Source organism: Coffea arabica, chromosome 3c (assembly GCF_036785885.1).
Source record: "Coffea arabica cultivar ET-39 chromosome 3c, Coffea Arabica ET-39 HiFi, whole genome shotgun sequence".
Classification (NCBI taxonomy): Eukaryota; Viridiplantae; Streptophyta; class Magnoliopsida; order Gentianales; family Rubiaceae; genus Coffea; species Coffea arabica.
The window spans coordinates 38,494,694-38,521,813 of record NC_092314.1 but is presented as its reverse complement, the minus strand read 5'-3'; the positions used below and the strand labels follow the sequence as shown (position 1 = coordinate 38,521,813).

The 27,120-nt window shown below is 35.0% G+C and overlaps 2 protein-coding genes across 2 annotated transcripts; both read left to right on the top strand.

Annotated features, from left to right (window-relative positions):
* Positions 1-287: 287 nt before the first annotated feature.
* LOC113735908 (uncharacterized) lies at positions 288-13,474 on the top strand. Its single transcript, XM_072083142.1, has 6 exons — positions 288-449; positions 566-692; positions 9,630-9,791; positions 9,902-10,590; positions 11,004-12,074; positions 12,404-13,474. Exons 1-6 carry the CDS (start codon positions 288-290, stop codon positions 13,472-13,474), a joined length of 3,282 nt encoding a protein of 1,093 aa, XP_071939243.1.
* A 1-nt stretch (position 13,475) lies between these two features.
* Positions 13,476-16,807, top strand: LOC140037955 (replication protein A 70 kDa DNA-binding subunit B-like). Its single transcript, XM_072083141.1, has 11 exons — positions 13,476-13,516; positions 13,615-13,765; positions 14,691-14,961; positions 15,041-15,137; positions 15,261-15,361; positions 15,461-15,539; positions 15,638-15,767; positions 15,854-16,002; positions 16,105-16,225; positions 16,366-16,593; positions 16,736-16,807. Exons 1-11 carry the CDS (start codon positions 13,476-13,478, stop codon positions 16,805-16,807), a joined length of 1,440 nt encoding a protein of 479 aa, XP_071939242.1.
* The last annotated feature ends 10,313 nt before the right edge of the window (positions 16,808-27,120 follow it).

Below are 27,120 nucleotides of genomic sequence, written 5' to 3'. Positions count from 1 at the left end.
TGATATGAATTTGTCTGATAATTGTTCAACAGGCCTTTTGTATTTTGATGTTGCTTATTTATTAGTTTTCGTTTACTCCTTTATTTTCCTTTTGCTCTCAATAGATATTAATCTTTACATCTGTTTCTACTGTATATCTATTTCTTTCCTGGTTCTGTTAGTTGAGTTTTATTGTTCATTGCTGTGTTGGTCTTATATTCTACTTTTCCCTCTTTTGTCTTCTTTTTCCTTTGCCTATGCTTTTATAAATTATTTTCTGTTCCTTGTTTCTTGGTTAATTAAGTTAGATGGATAGAGATGCAATACGTCGAAAACGATATGCAGAAATGCCCCAAAGTGAGAAGGCTGCACTTTTACGCCGCCGAAGTGAAGCTAGAGCTGCAAAGAAAAGAAAAGAATCATCGCGTTCTTTTGTTCGTAGCGTTCCACTTGGTTATGTAGAAACAGGTGTATTCTTCCCTAATGCTTCTTCGCGTGGAGACAGTACCATCAGGATAGTCGAAATGACAATGTTACGCTTAATGAAATGTTACAACATAGCTCAATTGGTTTTGCTAATGATCAGGATGTTCTGATAAGAGAGGGATTGAACTACATGACCAGCAGTGGAGCGGCTGTCACTAATGTTTCTTGTCCTGCTCCTTCTTCTGTTGTTCCCATTGAATCAAATCCATTTCTTATTATTCCTGAAGGTATATCCAGCCTGATTTTTCCCTACAGATCAGCCATGTCTTTGTCACTCTATTGTTATACCAGTATTTTGCCTTATTTTTAGTTAGGCATCCTATCCTGATACAAATCGAGCCTTTAATTTATATACATTACAAAAACTTCGCTTATTGGTGAGCTAGGGAGTGGTAAAGGTTGAAAAAAAACTGGTGCCATCATGCAAAGAGAAGAACAATGTAGATCTTCTCATGATTATCCTGCAGCACAGTCTTCTAGGAAAAGGTACATGAATACCATATTGACAAAACCATCTCATGTCTCAAAAAACACTGCTATTCTTTCTGCCAAGAACAAGCAAGTCTTCAATCTTTAGAGAGATAAATCAGATAATGTTTTCCAAGTTACGAAAAAGCCAAAATTTGATCTTGAAACATGTATCAGCTCTGAATCTTTAAGTTGTTCATCAGCAAACTCTATTCCTTCTTCTATTACATTGGATCCTCAGCTAAGAAGCATGCTTTCCATTTTCTAATCTTTGGTCTACTGTTCAATCTTCTAGGCAGCAACGCAAGAACACTTTGTAAAAAACATTGAATTGAGGTCCTCAAAATAATACAGTTCTGCCTAATGAGATTAACCAGAGGTTTAATATTCAAAATCAGAATTTAGATAATGCTTTTCATCATATGAATGAGCTAAATTCTGAAATCAATAATGTTATCAACTACAAATCTTTGGATCATTTTTCAACAGACCTTGCATCTTCTTCTACTCAAGTTAATTCTGAGCCTAGATGTCTCTCTAAAGGTATAATATTGGTCCTTTAAATTGTTATCTTTCCCAATATCTTTTGCTATTTGTCTGGTTTTGTGACGGCCCCACTTCCCCCTAGGGCGTACCAAAGGGTTCGGCGGGTCGCCTGCCCAACTCTCGCCAGGACTCACTCGTTCACTTCAATCCTCAATTAAAATCAAAATAAATCACGGGAATAAATATAACGACGATCCAAACTTAACGCAAAACTTATGTACATTACTATCCCAAAAGGGAGTACGAACATTGAATACACGAAAATTCTCAGTTCACCACACATCCAGCCCGTGCCAAGCACTAGGGCGAGAACCATTACAAAATCAAAAAAAAACTAGTCTAAGCTAGTCTAAACCGAGCTCCTGTCCTTGCTCGCCTTCCCCTGTTAAGGAAAACAACTAAAGGGGTGAGTTAAAAGCTCAGTGATATTCTATATACAAAAACAAGTAATTGGACAAGGACATTAATCATGTAATAACAAATAATCCAGAAAACATGTCCCATATAAAGCAATGATAATACACTCATTAAAAGGATACAGGCTCACAAGGAGCTATTTGTTCGTTCGTTCGTTCTCTTGACATTTCCCCTTATTCCTCAAATGATTTGAAAATTTCCTTTTTGAGAAGTAAAACCCTCGTGCCTGCGTTCGTTCATTCATCCCTTTCCGGACGTTGGCCGGACTCCACCCATCCGGACGTTGGCCGGACTCCATCCATCCGGACGTGGCCGGACTACAAGATAATACTCGAGTATACCAAATTCACCCAGGTCACCATATCGCCCGACCGAATCCGCTTCTGGCTCGAGTCGATCGGTAACAAGGGCAAGGGCCCCGTTCAGCCAAAAAGGCTTACATTCATGCGCAACTAGTATTTCAACATTTAATCACCGAAAATTTCATATTTATTTAGGTCGAGTGCGATAAGGTACACACTCGCCTAGCAAAAGTTCATTTTAGAAATCATAGAAAACAATTAACATTTAATCAAATGTTCACAAATAACCACATAGTCACAACAATCCACATAGTCATAGAAACAAAACGTATATAGAACACTCACCTATTTAAGCAAAATAATGTCCAAAGTATCCTTCCGGATAACACTCTCAATCGCCAAGAAACCCTAATAATAGCCAAGAGAAAATATTACAATTAAACCCCTCCAAAGTTTAAGTAAACTAAAGAAAATCCAAATAACTACTAGTACAAAGTATAAGTATAATCTTCTAGTCCTCGAGCGTAAATTTCGGCAGCATGCCCTTTGTGTTTACCTAATTTTCCAGCCATTTTGGCTTCCTTCTTCTACTCAATCCAGCCCAAAGTCATACATATCATAGATTCAAGTAAATAGCCGTTCCATAGGCTCATAACAACATAAGAACAAAAATCAAGTGATAACAAGTGCGGAAATGATGTTACAAAAGACAGATTTGACGTGTGGTTGCGGAAAGAACACATCCTAGGCTACGCTTATCGGATTAGTATGTAACTTATACCGTTTCGAAGCTAAGACGAATTCCTACAACTTCCATGAAGAGCACTTAGTCAAATTTTTAGGGTAACCTAATCAAATTCCCAGTTCATATAACCTGGTTCCAACTATTCGGCTAATCAACCGTACTGCATTCAAATGACCATATCTCAGTCTACCGAGGTCCATTTGAGACGTTCTTGGTAGAGTTGAAAAGCTAAGACAGGGTACTAAAACTTTCATGTTTTGGAAAAAGGCTAAATCAGTACAGATTCTAGTGAATAAACATGATAAACTGGATAAACTGACCAAACGGACTATTGGGAAAAACCTTAAAATAGTGAGGGTATTTTGGTCTTTTCACAGGCTACGTTGCTCCGATTGAGCTGAAATTTTATAGGCACCTATAAAATACCATTCTCTACAACTTTCATGTTTTATTCCAAACCCAATTCGGCCTATAACATGGGATACTAAAACCGGGCAGAAGTGAAACATGAAATTCCAGAAATCTGGAAATTTTGGTTTTCAATTGAACTTTCTTCAATTCCTTGTTCCAATCACTACCAAAGCCCCTTGTATAATCTTATTTTCAACATATAGTAACCATATAGCAAGTTTGGGCAGAAATTTATCAAATCCTAACTCACTTATATCATCTAAAAATCATCACAACAACTTGTATAACTTGTAATCTAACCCAAAACATGAACTGTTTAACATTTTAAACAAGAGTAAAATGATCAAAGCCATAGATCAGATTTTATACCTCAAAAGAAGGCTTGCAAGAGTACCACTTCACCTCCTCTTGAAAATTTTAGTTCCCCTAACTTCCAAAGATCACAACTCACTCTTTAATCGGTTTAGAATTTGATTTCCTCACTTGGTTGGTGCAAATCAAGAAGAAAAAAATGGCTTCTCTTGCTCTCCCTTTTCTCTCTCAAAAATTTCTTCCATAAGCAAGAAAAAATGAAGAAGAAAGGGCTTAGTTTGTCTTATAAGAAGGTAGAAAGATAAGACTTAATTCTAACCACAAGTTTGGTCAACACTTGGCTTAACCTCAACCACACAATTTTCTCTTTGTTTTCTTGCATTTTGGGCCACATATTTTGGTCAAGAGATAATCATGAGGGGGAAGATATTTTGGTCAATTAGTAATGAGCTTGTATGGTAAGAAAGTGGTGATCAAGTGGTGATTAAATCGGTAGTACACGGTACACGTCGGTTCGCGCCGTTTTTCATTAAAACACACGTACTAGAGTTTTTACTTCCTATTCACTAACCTTATATCATTGCTCCTAATTACATATTATTTCTCACTTAAAAGTCACTCTTAATCACCAAATTTGATCCTTGCTCCGTACCGAAAAATCATCTTGCGAAAAATCGCGAAAACCCTAATTTACTCCAATCTTAAAAACGAAAAGTGAAAACCTTTACTTTCATGTTCATTTGCACTTATTGTGGTGTGATTGGGTGGTAGGGCTTTAATAAATGAATAATTTCTAAATAAAAAGGCATTTTTGAGAAAAATATAAGAAATTTGCGAGTTCTCACACTTTCTCCCCCTTAAAAGAATTTCGACCTCGAAATTCATACCTTCCGTCGCCTCGGAGGACCCCATAACTTGTTGCTGATCTACGGCATACACCTGTGCTGATCCTTTTGTTTGGTTTCCTCTTTCATTAGTTTGTTTCGGTTTGGTTCCTTCCACTTGTTGAGTACTACCCTCTCGTGGCTGTTTCTTCGGGCAATTGCTAAGTTGATGATTGCTATCTCCACAAATCAAACATTTTCTCCCTTTCCGCTTACAATCATTCTCAGTGTGATTTGCCTTTCCACAGTATTCACAAGCCAATCGAGGAGCTACTGTTGGATCTTCTCGAGAAATATCATTTGATCCGATCTGACTTCCTTTCGTAAACCTTTCATCAAATGCTCTTACTGTCCAAGGTAGGCGGGGTGAATGGTTCACTTTTTACACTTTGGAGAGCATTATCTTTTCTCCGAATTCCTCAGGTGTGCTGCTGGATATATCTCTTTTCCGCGTTTGAAAGGTTTTTACTTGGGCTTTCACATTCTCAATTCTTTGGGCCTTCTCAAGAGCCTCTGTAAACGTATTAACTTGAACTGCTGCTAATGCCTCCTGGATTTCCAAATTTAGTCCTTGTACAAATCGTCTTATTCTCCGTCGCTCCGTAACCACCAATTCGGAAGCGAATTTAGATAGTCTAGTAAATTTGGTCTCATTTTCGGCCACACTTAGGGTTCCCTGACGCAAGCCAATAAATTCGTCATCTCTCCTTTCTTGGACTAAAGGTGGGAGATACTTTTCGTTAAATTCCCTTACAAAGTTCGCCCATGTCCATACCGTCTGTTCTCTTTCCCACTTGGCCTTAATTACATTCCACCACGCGCGGGTTGGTCCTTCGAATTGAAATACAGCAAAATTTACTTGTCTTTGCTTCGTGTAATTCAAAGCCGCGAAGATATTAATCATTGCCTCCAACCACTGCTCAACTATATCCGGATCAGGCCCTCCTTGAAATTTCGGAGGTAGAAACTTTTGGAATCTCTCAAGAGTCTTATCCTCTCCTATCTCAGGATTTCGGGGTTGATTCACTGGCATTTGACCCTGTTGATCTACCAGTCGTGCGAGGATATTTGTCATTTGTTGCATCGCCGTTGCCATTTGATCTCCAGCCTCAACTCTCGGTCCCTGTTCTTGCTCGGCCATTGTTTCTCTTTCTTCTCTCGGTTCTTGAGCTTGCCTAGCTCCACGGCCACGACTAACTCCACGTCCATGACTACGTCTCCCGTCCATATATATGTTTTCCCTCTCTCTTTTCTTTTCTTTTTCCCAAAAAGGTAATTTAGTAAATAAACACAATAAATTGACTACAGTAACAAATTCTAGTATTCCAAATACACCAATAAACATATACGCACGTAACATGCCATATCAAGAAGACGGATAAGCAAATACACAAATACATATCAAGTTGGACAGATAACCATGTACACACAGGTATAGTAACGTCATGTAGTAACAATATACAGGTAAATCAAAAGGAAAAGGTGAAATCGTCCCAATATCAGCCCGTCCAGTCCCTCACATCACTTACTATCCAAGCTAGATGTCCCTGTCCTCTTGTGCTCATTCTAGTCAGACAAAGCCTGTTCATGTTCTCAAAATGCAAGTTTCAAGTACTTAACTCAACTCTGGAGTACTCAGGCACAAGAATCCGAAATAAGATAATTCACATCTCGAGCTGTAGTCCCAAGAGTAAACTATCTACAATCGGAATTCCTACCTGACATACCTATCTATCATCCTCAGATATCATGAGAAAGATTTAAGGCCTATAACATTCGCAATTCATAGCTTCACTTAGTTCCTCATACTTATTCACCACTTAGTCCAGGGTCACTCTGCGCCGAGACCACGCGAAACAGCTATAGGTTTTATCCCTCAATCGCTTAACTTTCAAGTCAAATCAAATCAAATCAAATCCTACAGTTCGGCATCCTAAACTTCAAGCCTAGGATACACTACAGGAATCTGAAGCCTAAGCTCTGATACCACCTGTGACGGCTCCACTTCCCCCTAGGGCGTACCAAAGGGTTCGGCGGGTCGCCTGCCCAACTCTCGCCAGGACTCACTCATTCACTTCAATCCTCAATTAAAATCGAAATAAATCACGGGAATAAATATAACGACGATCCAAACTTAACGCAAAACTTATGTACATTACTATCCCAAAAGGGAGTACGAACATTGAATACACGAAAATTCTCAGTTCACCACACATCCAACCCGTGCCAAGCACTAGGGCGAGAACCATTACAAAATAAAAAAAAAACTAGTCTAGGCTAGTCTAAACCGAGCTCCCGTCCTTGCTCGCCTTCCCCTGTTAAGGAAAACAACTAAAGGGGTGAGCTAAAAGCTCAGTGATATTCTATATACAAAAACAAGTAATTGGACAAGGACATTAATCATGTAATAACAAATAATCCAGAAAACATGTCCCATATAAAGCAATGATAATACACTCATTAAAAGGATACATGCTCACACAGAGCTATTTGTTCGTTCGTTCGTTCCCTTGACATTTCCCCTTATTCCTCAAATGATTTGAAAATTTCCTTTTTGAGAAGTAAAACCCTCGTGCCTGCGTTCGTTCATTCATCTCTTTCCGGACGTTGGCCGGACTCCACCCATCCGGACGTTGGCAGGACTCCACCCATCCGGACGTGGCCGGACTACAAGGTAATACTCGAGTATACCAAATTCACCCAGGTCACCATATCGCCCGACCGAATCCGCTTCTGGCTCGAGTCGATCGGTAACAAGGGCAAGGGCCCCGTTCAGCCAAAAAGCCTTACATTCATGCACAACTAGTATTTCAACATTTAATCACCGAAAATTTCATATTTATTTAGGTCGAGTGCGATAAAGTACACACTCGCCTAGCAAAAGTTCATTTTAGAAATCATAGAAAACAATTAACATTTAATCAAATGTTCACAAATAACCACATAGTCACAACAATCCACATAGTCATAGAAACAAAACGTATATAGAACACTCACCTATTTAAGCAAAATAATGTCCAAAGTATCCTTCCGGATAACACTCTCAATCGCCAAGAAACCCTAATAATAGCCAAGAGAAAATATTACAGTTAAACCCCTCCAAAGTTTAAGTAAACTAAAAAAAATCCAAATAACTACTAGTACAAAGTATAAGTATAATCTTCTAGTCCTCGAGCGTAAATTTCGGCAGCATGCCCTTTGTGTTTACCTAATTTTCCAGCCATTTTGGCTTCCTTCTTCTACTCAATCCAGCCCAAAGTCATACATATCATAGATTCAAGTAAATAGCCGTTCCATAGGCTCATAACAACATAAGAACAAAAATCAAGTGATAACAAGTGCGGAAATGAAGTTACAAAAGACAGATTTGACGTGTGGTTGCGGAAAGAACACATCCGGGGCTACGCTTATCGGATTAGTATGTAACTTATACCGTTTCGAAACTAAGACGAATTCCTACAACTTCCATGAAGAGCACGTAGTCAAATTTTCAGGGTAACCTAATCAAATTCCCAGTTCATATAACCTGGTTCTAACTATTCGGCTAATCAACCGTACTGCATTCAAATGACCATATCTCAGTCTACCGAGGTCCATTTGAGACGTTCTTGGTAGAGTTGAAAAGCTAAGACAGGGTACTAAAACTTTCATGTTTTGGAAAAAGGCTAAATCAGTACAGATCCTAGTGAATAAACATGATAAACTGGATAAACTGACCAAACGGACTATTGGGAAAAACCTTAAAACAGTGAGGGTATTTTGGTCTTTTCACAGGCTACGTCGCTCCGATTGAGCTGAAATTTTATAGGAACCTATAAAATACCATTCTCTACAACCTTTATGTTTTATTCCAAGCCCAATTCGGCCTCTAACATGGGGTACTAAAACCGGGCAGAAGTGAAACATGAAATTCCAGAAATCTGGAAATTTTGGTTTTCAATTGAACTTTCTTCAATTCCTTGTTCCAATCACTACCAAAGCCCCTTGTATAATCTTATTTTCAACATATAGTAACCATATAGCAAGTTTGGGCAGAAATTTATCAAATCCTAACTCACTTATATCATCTAAAAATCATCACAACAACTTGTATAACTTGTAATCTAACCCAAAACAAGAACTATTTAACATCTTAAACAAGAGTAAAATGATCAAAGCCATAGATCAGATTTTATACCTCAAAAGAAGGCTTGCAAGAGTACCACTTCACCTCCTCTTGAAAATTTTAGTTCCCCTAGCTTCCAAAGATCACAACTCACTCTTTAATCGGTTTAGAATTTGATTTCCTCACTTGGTTAGTGCAAATCAAGAAGAAAAAAATGGTTTCTCTTGCTCTCCCTTTTCTCTCTCAAAAATTTCATCCATAAGCAAGAAAAAATGAAGAAGAAAGAGCTTAGTTTGTCTTATAAGAAGGTGGAAAGATAAGACTTAATTCTAACCACAAGTTTGGTCAACACTTGGCTTAACCTCAACCACACAATTTTCTCTTTCTTTCCTTGCATTTTGGGCCACATATTTTGGTCAAGAGATAATCATGAGGGGAAAGATATTTTGGTCAATTAGTAATGAGCTTGTATGGTAAGAAAGTGGTGATCAAGTGGTGGTTAAATCGGTAGTACACGGTACACGTCGGTTCGCGCCGTTTTTCATTAAAACACACGTACTAGAGTTTTTACTTCCTATTCACTAACCTTATATCATTGCTCCTAATTACATATTATTTCTCACTTAAAAGTCACTCTTAATCACCAAATTTGATCCTTGCTCCGTACCGAAAAATCATCCGGCGAAATATCGCGAAAACCCTAATTTGCTCCAATCTTGAAAATGAAAAGTGAAAACCTTTACTTTCATGTTCATTTGCACTTATTGTGGTGTGATTGGGTGGTAGGGCTTTAATAAATGAATAATTTCTAAATAAAAAGGCATTTTTGAGAAAAATATAAGAAATTTGCGAGTCCTCACAGGTTTCTTCTGATCACGGAAGAAAAAAAAGAAAATGTTCTATCCACCATGTCTGTAACATATCTATGGCAAGATATTCTGCAATGGAGATCTTATTAAGATTTACTATTGCAGTTATCCAGCCTTGCCATGAAAATTCAGCTCTGCAACATCAAGCAAAGGCTGATGCTGCCAAAAGCAGAAAAAGACATAGAAATCGCTCTAATCTTGCTGCTACTATTACTCCTCGCAGGCCAAAATGTAGCCATCCTATCCGTAACAGAGCCCGCGTACCAGGTTGCATTGTGTTTATTAGTGGCCTTAATACTATCTAAGTCATTTTTATACTTCCTCCTCTTGCAAAACCGGACTTTGTTATTCTATCCGCTGTATTGATCCATCTACAGGGGCAAATGGTAATAGTGCCAGGACATATCTTTCAAGAATTGATCATATTCCCGATGCACCTTTACTCGTTCCTGATGCTCCTGACTGTCAATATTGTGGGGCTAAGAGGTTCAATTTAGAATCTCCTACTTTTTATTGTTCCAAAGGGGAAATCTCTATTGTGGCTCCTCGCATGCCTTATGCTCTCATACGTCTTTTCATAGGAAATGATGAAGAAAGCAAGCATTTTAGAAAATTAGCTTGCACCTATAATAATAACTTGGCTTTCACAGCTTTTGTTGCAAAATATGATTCCGAATTAACAAAGAATACGAAGGGTGTTTATACTTTTCGTGTTCAAGGTCAAGTTTATCATTTTCTGAATGGCTTATCACAATCAGGTGATAGGTCTTCTGGAATTCAGCTATATATTTTTGATACTGATGAGGAGCTCAAAAGAAGAGTAGCTAGCTGTGACAAGTTGCGCGAGAGCACTTTAAGGTTATTGATGGATATTCTTTCTGAGAATCCTTATGCTAGATTTTTCAAAGATCTCAGATATGTGCCAAATATTAACAACTTCAACATTGCTCTTAGCTGCTATCCAAGTCTAGACCAGCGTGTATATAATCTCCATTCTACTTCCCAAGTTGCTGCAATATGGATTGAAAGTGATGATGAGTCTCTTGATAAACAAGCACATATTCTGGTCTATAGTCACTCAAATACAAGTCATAGGATTCAACACTACTACGGATGTTATGACCCTTTATAATATCCTTTATTATTTTCTCGGGGTGAATCTGGATGGTACCATGGAATTAAACGAGTCTATAAGAGAAAGAGAGGTGATGATTTATGTGAGGATGAAATTAATATGATCCATCTTCTGTTGAGCACTCCTCTGATTTGATTGATCTGGAAAGAAGAGGCAAATGCACATGTTGTCTTTCCAAATTTCTGAATATTATTTAAAATAAATACATTTCTTCATTGATATACTATTTCTTTCCTTTTTATAGCTACTGACCGTGGCAAAAAGAGGAATACATTGTTTTGGCTAGAGAATATTACTGTTATAGATTTCATATTAGAGATAACGATGAATCCATGTTGCTGCAGACACTTAGATTATTAAAGCAATTTTCTATTGATGGGTATGTAAAAATTGAAACTTCTAGGTTGGATTTTCAACGAAAAAGACAGAACGATATTCATACTGAAATTCTTGAGGAAGTGTTGGATAGTCTTTCAGTAGGCCAGACTGAAGGTTCAAAGGTTGGTCGTAAAGTAATATTACCAACTTCATTCATAGGCGGACCACGAGATATAAGGCATCAATATCTTGATGCCATGGCCTTGGTTCAAAAGTATGGAAAACCTTATATTTTTCTTACGATGACATGTAATCCGATGTGGAAAGAAATTCAAGACAATCTGCAATTTACAGAAAAACCTCAAGATAGACCAGGTCTTTTATCTAGAGTTTTCAGAGCAAAATTTGAAATGCTTAAATCTGAACTTTTAGATAAGAAAATCTTTGGAGAAGTAGCTGCATGTGTTTATGTTATTGAATTCCAAAAAGGAGGATTTCCTCATGCCCATTTGTTATTAATTTTGAAACCACAATTCAAGTTGTTGAATCCTCAATCTTATGATAGGATAGTATCTGCCGAGCTGCCTAATCCTCATCAATATCCTAATCTATACTTTCTTGTTCTTAAACACATGATCCATGGTCCATGCGGAGTTATGGACCAAACTAGCCCATGTATGAGGAATGGTTCATGCAAGAATCATTATCCAAAAAATTTTTGCGAACAAACAGTCCATGTTGAAGACAGTTATCCATGTTATAGGATGAGAGATAATGGTAAAAAGATAAAGGTACGTAGATACCAACTTGACAATAGATGGGTTATTCCATATTGTCCTTATCTATTGGCCCTTTTTGATTGCCACATGAATGTAGAAGTTTGTTCTACTTTGAAGCTAGTGAAATATTTATACAAATATGTCTTCAAAGGGCATGATCTTGTTAGTTTTAAGATTGTTACTAGAGAAAGCTCTGATGATGTCGATGAAATAAAAGAATTCCAGCAGGGAAGATGGATTTCACCCCATGAAGCATTTTGGCGAATCTATGAATTTCGACTAAATGAGCAGTTTATTCTCTTCAAGTTCATCTTCCTGGTCAGCAGCTTATCAGTTTCAACAAAAATTCAAATCTTTTGGAATTGATGAAAAAGATTGATTTTTCAAAGACCATGCTAACCGAATTCTTTGAAATGAACAAAGCAAACTCAAAAGTTGAAAATTTGAAGTGCTTTTGTAGAGACTTTCCCGAGCATTTTGTTTGGTCCACTAAATTTAAAATTTGGATTGAGATAAAATGTAAAAAGGTTATTGGAAGACTAGTAACTGTTACTCCTAAGGAAGGAGAAAAATATTATCTTAGACTGTTGCTAAATCATGTCCGAGCACCTACGTCATTTGATGACCTTTTAACTGTTAATGGTCAGAAAATGAATTGCTTCAGAGAAGCTGCTTTGAACCTTGGTCTATTAGAGTCTGATACATATATAGAAGATACACTTGAAGAAGCAGCAGTTTTTCAAACGCCATCATCATTGAGATTGTTATTTGCTACTGTTCTTGTTCATTGTTCACCCACCGATCCTAAATTACTCTGGGACAAATTTGAACAACGGCTATGTAGTGATTATCAAAGATCACAAGAACTTTATCACTATTCTTGTGCTGAAATCAGAAATAAAGTCTTGAAAGATATCAGCAGATTCCTTGAGCAGATGGGTAAAAATATTGATGATTACCATTTAGTTCTAGATACTTTTAGAGGTGCATATCATGAACAGTTAACAAAGGAAATTGACAGTGAAAGGAATATTGAAGTATTACCAGAAGATCTGCTTTTACCTTTTAAATTGAATGCTCAGCAACGGCATGCTTATGATTTAATTCTACATGCAATTTCTTCTTCTGTTGGCCAAAGTTTCTTTATCGATGGTCTGGGTGGAACTGGTAAAACCTTTCTCTATAGGTCACTTTTAGCTACTTTAAGATCTCAAGGACATGTTGCTATTGCAGTGGCAACATCCAGTGTCGCAGCATCTGTTCTTCCAGGCGGAAGAACAGCACATTCTAGATTTAAAATACCATTGGATTTATCAACAAATAAAACTTGCCAGCTCAGTAAGCAAGATAGTGTTGCAAGACTACTTTGTGAATCAAAACTGATATTGTGGGATGAAGCATCAATGGCCATAAGAGAAACTATTGAAGCCTTTGATCATTTGCTTAGAGACATAATAGAATCTGAGCTACCATTTGGAGGAAAGGTGATAGTTTTTGGAGGAGATTTTCGACAAACTTTACCTGTGATTGAGCAGGCTTCAAAACAAACTCTCATAGAAGCTAGCCTTCCTAATTCACCTCTATGGAATAAATTTCATATGTTGAAACTAACAGAAAATATGCGCGCCATTTTGGACCCAACATTCTCAGAGTTTCTTTTAATTGTGGGTGAAGGAAGAGAGCCTGTTGATGCACAGGGCAATAACCTTACCGAATGACATGGTCATTCCATATTATGAAAAAGAAGAATCTCTAAACAGGTTATAAAATTGTCATTCAGCTATGTCTCTGTTTACTACTTCTTCTCTTTCTAAATTTGCCCTTTATATGTGTCTTGACTTACGTTTCTTGTATCCAGGTTGATAGAATCTGTATTTCTAAATTTATTGGCTTATTCAAATGATCCTTATACTATGATCAATATGTGCATTCTTACTCCAAAAAACAGCTCAGTTGATCAGCAAAATGATATCATGATAAAAAGATTTCCCGAAAATCTTCATGTTTATGTTAGCTCTAATAAAGCTGTTGATTAGCGTCACCAAGGAGATTATGAAGATTTTCTCAATTCATAAAACCCAAAAGGTCTTTATCCTCACAAATTGTTGCTTAAAGAAAATTGTCCCCTCATTCTTTGGAGAAATCTGAACCCTGTAGAAGGATTGTGTAACGGTACACGTCTCATATGTAGTGAGCTCAAACAGCATACAATCTGTGCTAAAATAGCTTTTGGCTAGCACCAAGAAAAAAGAATCTTTTTGCCTAAAATTCCTCTTCAAACATCTGATAGTGAAAAGAATGGCCTCCCATTTATAAGAACACAATTTCCTGTTCGGCTTTGCTTTGCCTTAACAATTAACAAATCTCAAGGACAAATTGTTGATTATGTGGGGATTTACCTTCGTGAGCCGGTTTTCTCTCATGGACAGTTGTACGTAGCCTTATCTAGAGCTAAAACATCAGCTGTAGTTAAAATTCTCATTGTGGCTGGAACTTTTGGAGACACTAAAGTTGATTGCAAGACTAGAAATGTTGTATTTCAAGAAATATTTCAGCTAACTCGGCACTGATGTTATTCTTTGACTGATATGGTACTTTATGTTCATAATAACTTTCTTTTTTTCAAGAATGATTGCTGCTATATATATGAATCCTTCTGATATCTTTTTTCTCTTCAATCCATGAAAATGCAGAATGGAAAAGTTGTTGACAATAAAAGAAATTATGCCTGAAATGCAAAGTTGGACATGCAAAATCAGAGTTCAGGAAAAACAGCAAGTTACTCAATCAATGTCCACCCCAACAAAAAAAACAAAAGTTCATATTTATTGACACTGAGGTACACAACCAAAAATATCTATATTAGATATATGCATATTTAAATTTCATAAAAAATAAACATGAATAACATAAACTTATGTTATAATACAACAGGGATCGAAAGTTGAAGGCATTATTCTCAACAATGACATCCCTAGAATGAGCTCAATCCTTCAAGTTTATAAGAAATACAACATATCCAATGCTGAAGTGAAGCCGATCTTACCAAAATATCAGACTACTGAAATAACTCATCAGTGGACAATCACCAGCAAAACTGTTATTGAAGAGGTTATTGATGATGAAGATATGATGCTTGTCAAGTTCAACTATACAAAGTTTACAGATTTGGCACAATATATGGATGATAAGACTAAATCAGTTGGTATATCTCGTTACTTGATCTATATAAATACTATGTATATCTCTGCATGAAATATTTGGCAAATTTTCCTTTTTTGCAGATGTCCTTGGAATAGTTATTGAAGCCTTGGAGAAAAAGGCAATTACCACAAACTACAGAGAGCCAATTGTTCAAAAGTTTGTCCTTGTGAATGAAAAGTAAGATGTCCAATTCTTGTCTTATATATAACGATCAGTAGTTATAATTTCTCCTATTACATATATCTTATTAAATACTAATTATTTATTTCATAGTTGATCGCAGACTGTTGTACTTTCTAGTTGGGATGATTTCATCAAAAATGAAGGACAACAGATAATTTCTGCCATGAACAACTATCCTGTTATTATTGCCCGAAGGATAAAAGTCAACAACTACAATGGTAACTTACAATTTAATCCCTAACCATCATCTGATACATTTATATACATATATAACTCTGTCTAACAAATGGTCCTAAGTCAATAAGTATTCTCTGTAGGCATTTCCCTATCCACGTGGTTTGATTCTGCAATCCTCGTTGATCCTCCTGTTCAAGAAGCAAGGGAACTAAAGAATTGGTTTTGATTTATTTCTTCCCTTTCATTATCATTCTTAGTAGTTCATGATTCATGCTATATAATTTATTCTTTACATCTGTAACCTTATTTTATTGTAGGGCAATAAGAAATAGCAAGGAGTTGACAGTTATTCTGGAACAGAAAACTTATACTAGATACAATCCAGAACTTTCATTGAAACCAGATCAGAAGACCACCATAAGTTGCAATGTTAATCCTTCCCACAAGGTATAAACATCTTCACTGATAGCTTATTTTACGGTACATTTAGTTATCAAACAACATATTCATACTTTTTACTTTTGAGTTTAGAGTACATGGGTCAAAGAACAGTTCACTTTCTAGCACATATTTCAGAAATACTGGTATATGAGCTGCAAAAATTTTATCGAGGTACTGCAGCAGCACATGGAGTCATTTTTAGCTATAATACTTGTAAAGAAAAACATCCTGCTGAGCCAAGGTTTACTGAAACCAATCTTTTTTTTTTCAAAAAAGCTTTACAGTTTACTATCATCATCATTTTTTACACATGCTAAGCTTTTATTTACAAACATTTTTGTAGGTGTCGATTTGATGTAGATTTATGGGATCATACTGGAGTTATCACAGCTTCTATCTTTGGAGAACAAGCTGAACAACTGCTGACGTTCAATGCTCTTGAAATAATGGAACACTTTAAGCAGGTTCATGTTCAACTGCCAACAAATTATTAACAAAACAATTGTTATTACAATACTATATTATTTACTTATGCTAAATCATAAACTGAAACCATATTCTCTGCCTTCTGAAAACTTTTGCTTAAATACTTTCTAATTCACAGAACATTGAACTTCCACTTGAAACTGTCCACACAGATCTTGAGTCAAAGTGGTTCTTGATACACATTAAGCCAGTACAAACTCAAGTTGCAGACACAAAGCAGCGATATACAATCATTTATTATTCTGAAATTGTCGATGTTGCTACCCCAATTTCCTCTGTCAATGAATCAATTGTTCCCTTTCTATCAGTTCAGATCAGGATGGCCCTTCACAGATCACAACTTCAAGTATATGAATATACTTATCACAGATAAATAATCTTTTTTTCTTACTCCAAATTAATGTCATTGTTCTCTAGGCACTGTAACTATTGAAGAAAACAATCCAACTTCAAAGTTTCGTCTTTCACTGAATGAAAAGTTTAATCAGGTTGAAGAACCAGAAAAGAATGCTTCTCAACTTGAAGGAACTAGCAGCAGCAAGAAGCCAAAACTGACCTAAGTTCTCATGTTCTATAGTTTCTTTTGAAACTTAGGATTGCTACTTTCAAACTAAATTCCTCTTCTATGCTTTTTGTTCAGCAATTTATGATTTTAAGAAATCATAATATTGCTGTTGTCTTTTGTTCAACAACTTATGATTCCCAGAAATCATAAAATGACTGCTATTTAACTATGTTGTTCCTTGTTTCAGAATTACATAATGATTTCTTGTTGTCCAAAACTGTGAGGACTCGAAAATTTTGCTTATTTTATTTATTTTATTTTACGGGCTCAAACATGTATTTACTCATCCGATTTCTCCGATTATTATTTTCTAACCTTTTTAGGCCTAATTAAATGTATCCATAGCTTAGTTATATTTTTAAAGCGATTCGTTTCGAAATTTAATTTCTGAAGGCTCGTTAAGTGAAAATAGTAAATACACGACTGGAGTAAATAATCGATTCGAGAAATTACATATATTTTGAATTTATTTTATTTTCTTGTGTTTTTTTTTAAAAAAAACATTTCATATACCATACGATTAATTAAATTTAATTTCTTGTAAATCAAGAATATGGAAATACCTAGGATGGTGTGAGAAAAATTCTTATAGGGGTATGTAAATTAGAATAAACTAAAGTTTGAGGCAATATTTGAAGATGATAAGATTCCAACTCCTTAGGAAATAAATACTTTTAATGTTAAAAGACCATTAAAGCCTCAATACTTGAATAAATAACCATGCAACCAGCTGCCTTTCTATTGTCTTGAAACCGAGAGAATTTCTGGTTCCTTCTTTCGTTTCCCAGCTGCAACCGAGAGAGTGAGGTAGAGAGTAAACCATTTTCTCTTCTCATTTCGATACACAAAAGAGAGTTGAGAGTGAGGAAGAGACTGCGGTTTCTTGGTGTTCATATTAGCTGTATCGAGGGGAGAAAGAAGAGAAAACCTGGTGCGATTTGCTCGAGGAACCGAGAGAGATGAAGTAAGCTGTTCGCATTTTCCAGCTGAGATTTTTGCAGAAAAGGGAGGTAAAAAAAAATTGTATTAAAACCCCTCATTCTTCTAATACTCTTGATTACTCATATTGCATGCTGGTTTTTAGTTAAGAAAAGTGAGTTTTGTTGAAGAAAAATCTTGTTTAAAGATTGATTTATTGCTGGAAATTTCTGTTTTGGCCGAGGGAAGGAGAGCTGGAGTTTCACAGCTTTTCATTCAAAAACTTGGAAGAAATTTCACTAGGAATGCATGATATATGTTTAATCTCTTGACTTATAAGATTTTTATCTTTGAAACTAGTGAAACGTTGGCAAACTTGGCTGCAAATGTTGAAGAAACTTGCTGGAAATCTGTTGAGATGGCCGAAAGAGGGAAAGAAAGAATTTTCCAGTTTTCTCCATGAATTTTGACTGAAAAACTGCATATTGTTGTTGTTTACACCTTATAATACATTAATATTGACCTACATGTAGCATTTGACTTGAATCCAAGTGAGATAAGTGTTGGCGTTGAGGAAACTTTGCTGAAAATTCCGATCATGATTGATAATAGAGGGCTGTTGGAGTAGAGTTGAGGGTTTGCAGCTTTAACTTCAAAGTTTTGTTGGTTTTGGTCAAAAATCTCACTTCATATACCATTTACCTTTTTTATCTAGACATGCATGTGGTATTTGAGGAGTTAAAAGCAAGAAAATATTGACTTTTAAAGCAATCTCAAAACTGGAAAATTTTGGACAGCAAAACGAGAGGGAAAAGCTGCAGTGTTGGTTCTTTACTCCAAAACTTTTGCTAGATTATGACTAGAATCCATGTTTTATGTCCTGTAGAATGCTTATAGGGTGGTGCATGTAAGTTTTATGGTGACAAGCTTGAGTTTTGTTGCTGGGATTCTTGTTTGGAGGACTGCATGGCCGCTGGAAAAATTCCAGCTTAGCCGATGGTGGCTCTTTTGAGTTTTAATGGAAAATTGGTGAGTGGCTCTATGAAATCTCACAATGACTTGGATGATCTGATTAGCTAGGATTGGATGCTGATTGTGTTGATTAAGTGCTAATTTAGTAGAGTTAAGTGGCAAAAATGAAAAGGAAGTCAAATGCGGAGTTGCATGTGAATATGCCGTTTCTGCCCTGCTATTTTCGTGCAATTTAGTGTATTTTCTTGAAGTCCAATTGACTTGTTTCTGATAAAAATGTGAAATATAGGTTGTGTTTAAAGTTTCTTCAAAATTTTACGTGATTTGGGTGAGTGCATGTTGAGTTTTAAAATCTGCCAAATCTGGAAAACTGTTCCCGTAATACTCAGGCAGTCCCCTTGTTTTGGCCATAACTCTGTACTCCGATGTCGAAATTGAGTGCTGTTAGTGGCATTTGAAACTAGACATTCCCAGCTTTCCATTGGTACCAAATGCACATTCTGGTTCCACTTGAGTGAGCCACACCATTCGATTGAAAATCACTGTCCTGTTTCGTTTCTCTCCAGGAGACAAGACAGGACTTGTATCTTGATGCTCAAAAACGAGTTGTTTGTGAATGGAATTTGAAAATGGTTTCTTCTGTGAAATTATAGCCCTACAAATCTATTTTCCAACGCCACCAACCATGCTCAATTCCGAGTTGAATTGAGTGAGTGGTGATCAAAATACGGAACCTGCCCTGCTCTTGGAAATCCTAACTTTTGGACAGATTTGATGCAAGGCTTGGCATAGACTTGATAATTAAATTTCTTGGTGTTAAACACCCACCAAAGGTACCATGAATGTTCTTTAGATTTTACCTATACAAATGAACCATGTTTAGAGGATTTTCTCTTGGCCAAAAGTTTAGAAAAGGAAATTTTCATACACAAGGCAGCCTTGCCTTAAAATTTTGGAAACTTGAGTGATTTTGTTAAGTGACTCTCTGTGCATATTTTTCTATGAAATTTGATAGAGGAATAGCCCTTATATCGTAGTGTAATCATGTCAAATTTGGTACCAATCCGAGTTCATTTCGCTGCCCAACTAAATTACCAAAGTTCGAGACTTGATTTTGGAAAACCCTTGTTTAACAAGAAAATTCTAGTAACTTTGAGCTACCGTATCTTGGTGCTAAAAACTCTGTTTCTCATTCCGTCTATTTTTTTATACTCTTGGATTACAACAAAAATAGAGTTCCAAATTTCAAAAGCTAGTTCCAATCAAGTGAATATTTCCGAATTTTCAAAGTTGGCCAAAAACCAACCTAAATCTGCCTTAGGAACCAAAACAGAGATTTTGAGCTTATTTTTGAATGTTTTCCATGTGGAATCTTAGAAAAGTGTATTCTAGGAACTTTTAATACTTTAGAAGAGGTTTCCAACGGTACCAAGCTTTCTAATTTTTGACATGTAGAATGTGAGATACGATTTTTCAAAATATCGTATCAAAACTGAAAATTTTCCGAATTCCACGGAAATGGAGTTTTTCAAGTACTCCTTATTCCTTCGATATTATTCAAATGTTTTATCCTTGATTTTCATGATGTAGACTTAATTTCTCTTGTACTTTGAAACCCCGCTTGAGATTCTCGATTTAGGATAATTAAGGCTTGTTTCACGAGATTTTTCCTAAGATTGTACTATGATACGATCTTCATCAATAGTAGGGATTGTAAATGATAGACTATTACTATTTGTTCAGGCGCACATGAGGACCTTTTAAGAGGATCCGACAGAGGACGCTTGAACTTCAAATTGAACCTATTGCTCTTGTTGCTAGGTGAGTGTTCCATATAGGAATACGTAATGGAATAAGTCTAGGACATGCTCATTTCATGATTACTAAGTGTTAAGTACTATGTGTTAAATATTTACCATACCCATGCTTGAAAATGCTCGAATAACATGACTTGGTATGCTATGGTTGCATACGTCATTGGAGTGAATCTCCTCGACTCTCACATGGTAAAAATGGGATAACGGCCAATGATGGCCTATTAATATGGCAAATGCCTGCCAAATAACCGTCACTACTCAACCGTTAACCGTCAACCGTTAACCGTGAACCGTTTACCAACCCACATGACTACCTGATTACTTGACTATTTACTCACATGATTTCCAATCTATATGATTATTCGATATCCGTGAATTACATGCTCCCATGAAATCAACTTGTATTGCTTACGTGCTAAGTATCCACTTGATTACTTGATTATCATGAATCACATGTTATATGAAGTTGTCCATCATTATTAGGCGAGTGTGTACTTTACCTCACTCGACCTACTCAAATGATGAATTCTATCTTTTGTCGAATTACTTGGTTACCTGTGCATGTTGTAGGCTCTAAGCTGAACTTGGACCCTGCCCTTGGTTACTGACCTACTCAAGGCAGAACTGGGCTCGGTTGGGTAGGTTGGAACCCTGGGCCACCGTTTCGGTATACTCGAGTATTACCACTGGAGGGATAAGGTGATGGCCAGTCAAACCGAGGGGATCCGGAAGTCATAAGGTGCAGATGACCGACAGAGTTCCATTGGAACACCGTATCCTACAATATATGTTTACCTTGTATCATGATAATTGTTTCATGCTAAAATGCCAACATGAAATCATGAACTATACATGCTAAATGTCTCATACTATGATAAATGTCTCAAATTACCGTATAATGATTATCACCTCATGATAACATGTCATTGTGTAACGTTGAACCATGCATATGATATGCCCGACTTTCTTGATTTGTTTGAATTGTTAGAGTGTCTTGGATCCTCACTGGGCTGTGTAGCTCACCCCACATCATTTATTTTTCTTGACAGGTCCTGGCAATTGGGCGATCTGAAACCTAGTTGTATTTTCTTATGAATGTAATTGAATCTGATGACTTCGCTTTGCGGTTTGTAATGTATAATTATATTTACGTCATAGATCGGATTGGGAATATGTTAAGTTTAGGCGACTTTTTGTCTTGGATTGCCACTTGAAGCTGGAAAAGTGTAAAACCTAGACTTGTTATGTGGCTTATATGAATTTGTTATTTGGGATTGTCGGATTTTATTCAGTGGTTTGTAATGCGTAAGGTTTAAGAATCGACGATTAGCTATCCTATAATACTGTTATCTCTGAAGTTAATGTGGTTTTAGTAATTGGTTTATTTGGAGAGAAACGATGTTGTAATAGTCTAGGTTATACTTCGGAAGGATTTGACTAGTTTGCTTGCGTGAGTCCTAGTGAGAGCTAGGCAGACGGCCCGCCAACCCTCTGGTTCGCCTTAGGGGGAAGTGGGATCGCCACAGAAACTATACTGTTGCTTGTTTCAAGATTACATAACAATCTTTTCTTGTCCACGCAAAATCCTTTATTTGTCAAGTTAAATGTTTTATGTTATCAAAATTGTTTCCATTTATCTTTCTTCTTCAATTTACCTTTCTTACACGTATAAAAATACAGATTCACAGAACAAACCACGTGCTCATTCTTGAATCATTCTCATTTACGGCAACCTTATCTCATTTTTATTAGTCTGACAATATGCACCAACTCATTTTCTCCTATCATTACTTTCTGTCAAACTGTAACTGTGTATCAATTAAATTATAAACTGATATATTCAACCATCTTCATTAATCATTCCTGTTCTTATACATTCATTACGTTAAAAAATATTTTCTTCTTGAATCATTCTCATTTACGGCAACCTTATCTCATTTTTATTAGTCTGACAATATGCACCAACTCATTTTCTCCTATCATTACTTTCTGTCAAACTGTAACTGTGTATCAATTAAATTATAAACTGATATATTCAACCATCTTCATTAATCATTCCTGTTCTTATACATTCATTACGTTAAAAAATATTTTCTTCTAAGTTTCTTCGTTCTCTATATATACGTATCTTTTCTATCCCAGTCTTTCTAACTCTACTCTTACCATACATTCATAACTCCTTCAGATTCAAAATCTTTTTTCATTTCTAAACTCTCATCTTTCACTTGAAGTTTAAACCTTACTACAACTACAACAAATCCATACCTGAACTTTCTTCAAAATGGCAAGCACTATTTCACAAAGATGTTGCTTTCTCATCAGATGCAAAAATAGAGGCCAAGTACATTCCTTTTTGTTCAATACCATATGTTTCCAAATTTTTCTCTAATTTACATTTCATCTAAAAACCATGTTATCTTAATATCATATGCAGGTTTTACCTCCTATTCAAATCATTACTATCTCAACATGGCCGTCATACAATTATCTTCACGCATGGAACAAAACAATGGAATATTACAGTAAATGATGACTCGTTTGGAGCATGATGGGATGAATATTGTGAACAGAATATTACTAACGAACATCACATGCTATTGCTTCGACATATTGGGAATTTATTCTTTGATGTTATTAATTTTTGTGAATTACAACAACAAGTTAATCTCAGCTGGACAGTGCCCCTAACCAACCTTCATCTTCAGCAAGATTGTAGACATTCATAATACATTTTTATCCTTTCTATTTCATACTAATGTTCCAATCCTACATTTTTTATTCCAACAAAAATATTTCTTATATGCAGCTCATGCCGGTCCACCAATTCATGAAGAAATAGTGACATCTTCACTTCAACCTCATTTCTCACAAGATTTATCCACTTCAGTAGGCTTCTATCAAAGCTTTCACTCAGCCGACCCGTATACATTGGTAAAGAATCCTTATCATATTTCCCCTCATCATATTTTCCTTAAAATTATTCCCTACCTAACTTATTTCCTTCAACTCAGCTCCCTAACTTTTACTTTTTGTATCAGAAAATCCCACGATTTTTTGACTACTTTCTCAATGAACAAAAAACTCCACTTATAGCTCTCAAAACTGGAGATAACATAACAGAAATTGGAATGAAAGGCAAGCGGCTCAAAAAAAATTGGAAAGCTTTCATTCTTCAACATCAACTCCAACACAATGACGTCCTTATTTTCATTCCAGAATCGAAGACCATCTTTACTGTTTTAATATTTGACAGCAATGGAGTTGAAAACATTTTCCCTTGGTACCCTGTATTTCATATCCATTATTGTAATTAGCCAATTTATTATTATAATTAGTCATTAACTTTTTGTATCTATAACATTATTCATAAACTATGTTATCCTTATTTATTAATACTCTGTGATTAATCAATAAACATGGCTTCATAGCTAAAAATACTAAAAAAAGAAAAAAATCAATTATAAATTAATCGGGTTAAGAAGGTATTCAATTGGTGATGGCATGCTTTCAAGCGGGAAATTACCCAAGGCTAACCTACTAACGATTGCGGTGTTATCCTGCCTCCGTTCTCCACCACTATAAGGTATTATACATTCCTTTCATCTTAAAGTATTGAGTGCTTCGTTCGGATGCCTCCCTGAGACATCCTTCTCTTCGCTTTAGCTTCGCATCTTTTCTTTTTAGTTCCACTTGGGAATAATAAAAAGAAGAACTCCCTTCTGCAGAGGCAACTAGCTCTATTGGAAGAGTGACTTAAGAGGATATTCATTCCTTGGTAGTTGAAAAGGCAAACTCAAGTAATAACTTCATATATAACTGTCATTTATTTTACCAAAAAAATTTATATTGGAATGTGATACCATACATTTCAAAAGCAAAAAATTTTCCGCAATATATTTTACCATTATCCACCATTTTATATCCAATTTATCAAATCATCACCTTCTACTTTATAAATAAAACTTTACATATAAATGAAATCAACATCAACAACTGACAAACCATTTCTACCGCTTTTCCATTTATAACTTTTAATGCTTGGACCATTCTAACATTTTCAGCTATCATATACACCACTCTCCTACATTTACTCCTTTCTTGTTTTTACTTTTCATTATATGATTTCAGCCTATTTCACTTCCACACCCAACTCTCACCTTAATAATTCCATATTTATCCTAATCCAAACTCAACAACCTATACAGTTTACATGTTTCTTCTTATTCTAACATCATACCAACTCTCAATGACCAATACAAGTCAGGGTATAATTGCATTGATCCACCGCGCATAGCGCGGTTACACCCTCCTAGTCTTTCTTCTACGCTCCTTAAAACTTGGGAGTTGAAGTTGGCAATATATAGTATTTGCCAAGAACCAATTAGAAAAAGTAAATTTTCTTGAAAGTCTTAATGGTTAGTATTGAGTTGCACGAATTAACATACAAAATGATCAAACTTGTCAAGGAGTCCCTAGTCCCCTAGCCCACTTCAAATTGTATGGAAAAAATTTTTGGAACATTGATAATTTGATTCATGCCTTATTGCTGCCATGATTTATACTTGTATGGTATATGAGTTTTTGTTTTTTTTATAACGATCATTTTTTGAGCGTCATGTCTAAGGCATGCAAGTGGTATAATACTTTTTTGGACCGACATTGAAAAATTAAGATGATGATCACTAAAATTAACATGATGAAACTTTATATGTTAACTAGTAACAGGTCATATGTCTTGCATATGATTATAAATCATAAGCTATAATATTTCTTATACATCAAAATTTTAAACAAATTTAATACTTGAATTTTTTTATTTTCCCTTTTATTTTTATTTTTATCTTTTTCAATAAATGGGAGGTCTTGAACCGAGGACCTCCTACTGATAATTCCTTCTGCCATACGACTCAACCTAACCTTCTCCCTATTTTCTTTTTTTTATTTAATTTTTCATCTTCTTTAATTAATTGTCCTTAAAACTATTATTTTAAAAGAAAAAAAAAGGTTCACAAAATGTTGTATCTATAAATTCATATAAAATATCGAAAGAATTTTTAACAAATGAGGATACATTGACAATTAATTAAAGAAGATGAAAATTTAACAATATTTTGAATGGATTGTACCATGTCAATACTTCTAATTGTTCTTTTGTTTTTTTTTTGTTTTCCAAGACAAACAAATTATGATAATACCATTACAATTTTTTATTTTTAATTAGATATTCCAACAATTTTTTAAATTTTTTTGAAGTTAGATGACCTGAATTTGCACGCTAAGCAAAAGTTAATTGTTTACTAATCATTGGACTTGGCCCAAAGGTGAAAAGAGAGCTCTTAGAATTCTTTTCGATTTTAAATTTAGGATTCAAATCCTACACTTAACAGCTAGGAATAGAAAAAATATGCGGAGGGATGGGAGGGTAAAAATAAAATAAAAATAATTGTTTGCATAAATATCTATTGCATGATCTACCACTATTATTTTTCATGTTACATAAGTTGAATTTGTCAATTGGTTGATGAAATTTCTCAATATGAAGTTATATGCACTTTTTTTTTTTGAAAAATGAAGATATATATATTCTTTGAATTTAAACTCTTTGTATTTTTTTCATATGCTATTCGTATTAATAATGGAGTATGAATGATCCACTACATATAAATTTTTTTTGTCTAACTATTCATTTTTTTGAGAATTAAAATTTCATTGGTAGAGATAATTGAGTTTTTCTTTTTTTTTTTTGTTTTCTTTTATTTTTTAATTTTTGGACAAAATCTGACATAAAGCAAAAATGATAAAGATTTTATTATCCTAAAAGCACCTCATTTTGGTATCAATACTAGCATTTTTGAAGATTTTAAAAATTCAATTAAGACGTAACTAATCAAGAATTTTTAATGAAAATAAAAAAAATTAGAGTAGAATCACATTACTTTGGAGTGTTATATTTTATTTATTGTCTTCATTATTCAAATTTAATTAAGGTTATAGTTTTTTTTCATAACTGCTACAATTATTATTTTTATTGAAATGCAATAAATTTAATTATTAGGGAGAAAGTTATTTTGGACAAATAAAAAATAAAGACTAGATCCCACTTAGTCTCTAATGCTTAATGTCTTTTCTAGTCATCTACCATCATTTTCTTTTAGATCTATATATATGGTCTAATGAATTTTAATCATCATAATAAATTAAAAACTATAAAGAGAATAATATGAAATCTCAATCATCAATTAATAAGGACATAATTGGAATAATAAAAGTTACAAACACAATAATGCTTACACTTACATTTCAAAGCAACTTTATTCATGGTACTTTTAATATAGTAGTAGTAGTAGTAGTAGTAGTAGTAGTAATAATAATAATAATAATAAACCATTAACTTCATCTAAATCAATAGATATGATATAATGAATTTTTAATCATCACAATAAATTAAAAGGGCATAACATGAAACTTCATTAATCAATTAATAAGGGCATAATTGGAATAATAAAAATTAACATCACAATAATGCTTACACTTACCTTATTTAAGCTTCATGTTTAAGGTTTGCAAGTAGTGAAAATAATTTAACTTGATAAAATATAAT